Here is a 4,381-nt window from a genome sequence, read left to right as displayed (position 1 = left end):
AAAGAGACTTGTGTCGATCTATTCTCTGTGGTACCCTCTGGCGTAGCTCGGGTGATGGTTATGTGGTTTGCCTTGCATGGCAGTACTTTCCTTTGGTAGTTGATATAGTTCAGTTTGCACGCGTTTAGGCCATAGCTGTTGCGTTTTTATGGTTTCTGGTCTGCCATTTCAGGTAGTCCCGATCGCTTGTAACAGTCCTGGTGACTTGTGTTGCTCTGTTTTTTCATAAAAATAAGGCGGGAGGAAATCCCTTTTGATAAAAAAGACAGCTCCGTCTCACAACGGGCGAGAAATAGCTCTCATGTGAAAAATACTCGTTTGAAAGAAAAGTGAAAAATACTCGCGGATTCGCACATTTACAGTCTCCCCCCGTACACGATGCTAAGACGAGAGGAAGTCAACAGTTACAAGGACACTCCCTGGTCACCACCGTCAGCAGTTGCAAGGCCAACGGTGGCTGGCTACTGAGAAGTAGAACCGGGCGCGCCCAGCACTCGGAGCGCCAGCTCGGAGTAGCTGCCGCGGCGGAGCTCGAGCTCGCAGGCGTCGCCCTCCCGCAGGCCGTTCTCCGCGCGCACGTCGGCCCACCCGGCCACGAAGCCGCTGAAGGTCGGGGTGCACAGGTACAGCACCGGCCATCGCCTCCCGCCGGGATCCTCCAGCACCACCACCTTCCGCCCCTGCTTCTTCCTCCCCGGCAGCACCGGCATCCGGCAAGGGAACTCCTGCATGAAAACCAACTCTGATCTGACGACTGACGTGATGATATCCTTTGATCATTTCGTAATACTAGATCGCTATATGATGCGACTCACCAGCCACGTTTGGTCAGCTGGGGGCGCCGCGACGCAGAGCTTTCTGCTGCTTGGATTCGGACTCGCGCTCTCATGATCCCCTGCATCTTCCTTGCCGCTCGTCAGAAACCCGTCTCATGCAATCCGTTCTCGAGTGCGCACGGGGCTGCAAAAAATGGCAGCGGCAAGTTGTACCTGCAGGTTGCACACGGCGTTTTCGCCTGCGCTCGCCACGTTCACCAGGCTTTGAGCCACCAGAAATAATCTCTGCAGCAGCCCGTCCTGCACCATCTTGCATCCGCAGGTCCTCGTCTTGCTCCGCGGACGAATCTTCTACTAGAACAATTGCTGAATATGCATGGTCTATCAAAAACATACTACAATATAATACGAAGAGAAAGACTGCAAAAGTATCAAGGGAACTCGCCTTCCTTTGTGTCAACTTGGTTGCCCTCGGAAAGGAACTCCATAAACTTATAATCTGTATCCTTCTTGCAATTGCCGGTTGCGCATTCACTAGGAGGATCTGCTGCATCAATACGAGGAAAGGGCTTGTGCTCTGTAATTTGCGACAACGCGTAGCTGGGCAAGGTGGCCATGTCCATGTCAAGAACTGGAGCATTAGTATCTGTACTCCGTGCATCAGCCATCTGTACATTTTTCAGGCATGCTGATTTCTCACCATGCCAGACAACGGAAGAGTCGCAGTTCCGTGAGCCGATCATCTCGGCGCAGCTGAAACCGGAAGTTTGGCCCCGGGTAACGGGCGCTTCCATACCAATACCATTGTCCACAGGAAATACTCCTGGTTCTTCTGGAATACAGAGATCAGTTTCGAATTCGTATGCATCGGCTGTCAGAAATATGTCGTCCGTGATCTCATCGTCGAGATCCATCATGGCCAAAGGTGTTGTCGGTTCTGCATAAGTCCCAAAGTCAGAGCCCCCACAGTTCTCAGCTTGAGTGTTTGCTGTGCTTATCAGCACCATGTGATCTTGATCTTGACCTTGATCTCCGTGAGCTCTATCCTGATCACCATCTAACAGATCACAAGCACGCTGCTTCTTTTTACTGCTTTTCCTATCTTTATCCTTGCTGCTCTTCTTGCTTGCTTTCGCCGTGCGATCGCCGTCGGAGCTCGCCTTCTCCTGGGGCTTCTTCCTCTTCTTGCTCTGCCTCTTGTTCTTCTCGCACAGATGCAGCCTTTCACATGCGGATTTAGCGAAGATCTGGACGACGAAGACTGACCTGGTGATGTGCCGGAACACCAGGAACTCGCCGACGGCGACGGCGTGGTCCAGCACGAAGTTGCTCCATCCGTGCCCGAACGACAGGCGGCCGTCGCGCGAGCTCACGTACACCCGCCAGCGGAGCCCGAAGGCGTCTTCGAGGTAGACGTTGGTGTCCGCCAGGCCCGAAATGTTCTTGGCAAACGGGGGCGGCACGTCCTGCATGCACCGGTGCATCCCCGGTGAAGAATCTCCGAACCATTGCAGTGCACATACATGTCTGGTTGTGAGAGGAAAATGGGAATGCGGATTCGCACCAGTTTTTCGGAGAAGGAGCCCGTCATGACCTTGAAGAAGGACGGCGGCGTGGCGACCGGGGCCGGGGGAGCCTGGCCGGAGGAGGAAGCGGTGGCGCGGCCGTGAACTCGGGCGCATCGCCTGGTGCAGTCCACGCAGGCGCGCTTCCGTTGCGGGTCGGAGACGCCCTGCTTCCTCGTCTTCTTCTTCGCCTTCCCGGACGGCGACGGCTCCTCCTCGTGGCCGCCGCCGACGACCTTCTTGGCGCCTCCCTCTTCCAGGCTCAGGCTCTGAGCCGTACCATCTTCTTCTTGCTCTTTCTTGATCACTTCCATCATCTCGGCCATGACTACTGTTGGCTGTTGCTTGCTATGCGCGTGACATGCGTCCAGGATGGATCATCGCTGGAGGACGCTCCAAATGAAATGAGAATAAATCAGGAACAGGAAGACAGCAAGAGACGAGGAGGTGATTCTTTCACAGCAAGCATGCGTCCACCTGGCGCGCGCTCCGGGAAGTGAGACCTGGATGCTCCTCGTTGGCGTCTCACACCGATGCCCTGATGCTCTCTCGTGAGTGACCAGTCACTAATCACCGTGCACAACGGACAGCGACACCTTCTTCCTTTCTCGAACCATGCAGCCTGTGTTTTCTCGGAGAATATAATAGAACATGCACTACTAGTTATCATGCGCTCGTTCATGGGTCTATTTGTTTTGTTTTCGTGGTCATACCATGACTGTTGTTGGGTTACAAGCTTTAGTTATGTCATTATCGGTGTTTTTCTTGCGGCGGTGCCATTGTTAGTCTTTATAGCAGAAGTGCCCGTGCATTAACGGGATAATAAAATCGTGGTGTGTCAGATCAAGTTTCAAATATTCATGCTTCATGTATATACACGTATTTGAATATCTGTCCACCAACTGGCATGCATGCAAACATAAGACACGTGCATTCTAACATTCTCACAATGGATCGATGTTCGACTTGATTTTTGATGCGTGTATTTTTGTAGTACATCCTCGATGTGTGTATGAGAAGAAAAAGAAAAGAATAATCAGTCTCGCGATAGATGAAAAAACTGGAGGACACTATGACGCACAAATATTCGGAGGAACGCTCATTATTTTCACTTTTACAGGTGGCGGGGTGGGTAATTTACTTCAATCTTAGGGGCAGTTTCAACGAGAGGCGAAAATTTTAAAGAAAAAATTAACGAAGAGTTTTTTGTCACTTACATCTGACGTGGTGGGTAATTTACTTCAACTTTAGAGGCAATTTTAATGACATGCGAAAAAAATTAGGGAAACAATTACCGATAAGTTTTTTACTTATGAGTGGCATTGTGGGTAATTTACTGCAAGTATATGTGCAGCTTAGGATACGTGGACGGACCAAAAGATGGGAGAAATACATCGTCCTTTATTATTATTAGGTATAGATTGAGGTATGGTTTAGATGCGAGGAGAAGACATCATGCATTATTTATGACAGTTTCAAGGAAAATTCATACACGCGCTAACCACGACTCCAACAACACATGTACTAGCGCAGGGCTGCTATAGGAATAAGATGTTTAGAGCGCCCATTAGCATTGCGCCCCCATCGAGAATGGCGTTTTGGCTCTCGGGAGCACATGCTCCCGCGCGAATAGTAAACAAAATAATATAGTAAATGTTTTCAAAATATTCCGAATTATTTTATAGATGTTGGAGTCAGTGTCACAAGCATCCTTAAAAAATTTCATGCGAAATGGAGCAACGGTGTTTCGCCGGTGAGAAAAAACAAATTTAGGGTGACTTTTTTGGGTAACATTTGATGTTTATTTTCCATAGGCCAAATTGTTTAATCTTTTTGCCTACAAATTTTTATGTAGCAATTGGATGTGACAAAGAACTAGATTTTTTGTTGGAAATTTTTTGGTATTTCAAAAAAAATATTTGAGCGTGCAGGAGCGCGAGCTCATGGGGGCACCCAACAAATTTTTTCCCCCCCCCCCCCCCACCACCACCAACTTATATATTGGGCAGTCCCATGAGCATAGGTTAGCCAAGATTTTGC

At 49.8% G+C, this 4,381-nt stretch overlaps 1 protein-coding gene across 1 annotated transcript; it reads right to left on the bottom strand.

Annotated features, from left to right (window-relative positions):
* Positions 1 to 245: 245 nt before the first annotated feature.
* LOC125548905 (B3 domain-containing protein Os01g0905400-like) lies at positions 246 to 3,018 on the bottom strand. Its single transcript, XM_048712428.1, has 4 exons — positions 2,339 to 3,018; positions 1,238 to 2,303; positions 990 to 1,061; positions 246 to 725 (listed from the first exon to the last, which is right to left on the bottom strand). The coding sequence occupies exons 1-4, from the start codon at positions 2,665 to 2,667 to the stop codon at positions 462 to 464; spliced, it is 1,731 nt and encodes a 576-aa protein (XP_048568385.1). The 5' UTR covers positions 2,668 to 3,018; the 3' UTR covers positions 246 to 461.
* Between the last annotated feature and the right edge of the window lie 1,363 nt (positions 3,019 to 4,381).

Source organism: Triticum urartu, chromosome 3 (genome assembly GCF_003073215.2).
Source record: "Triticum urartu cultivar G1812 chromosome 3, Tu2.1, whole genome shotgun sequence".
NCBI classification, from domain to species: domain Eukaryota; kingdom Viridiplantae; phylum Streptophyta; class Magnoliopsida; order Poales; family Poaceae; genus Triticum; species Triticum urartu.
This window is presented reverse-complemented; position numbering and strand designations above follow the sequence as displayed.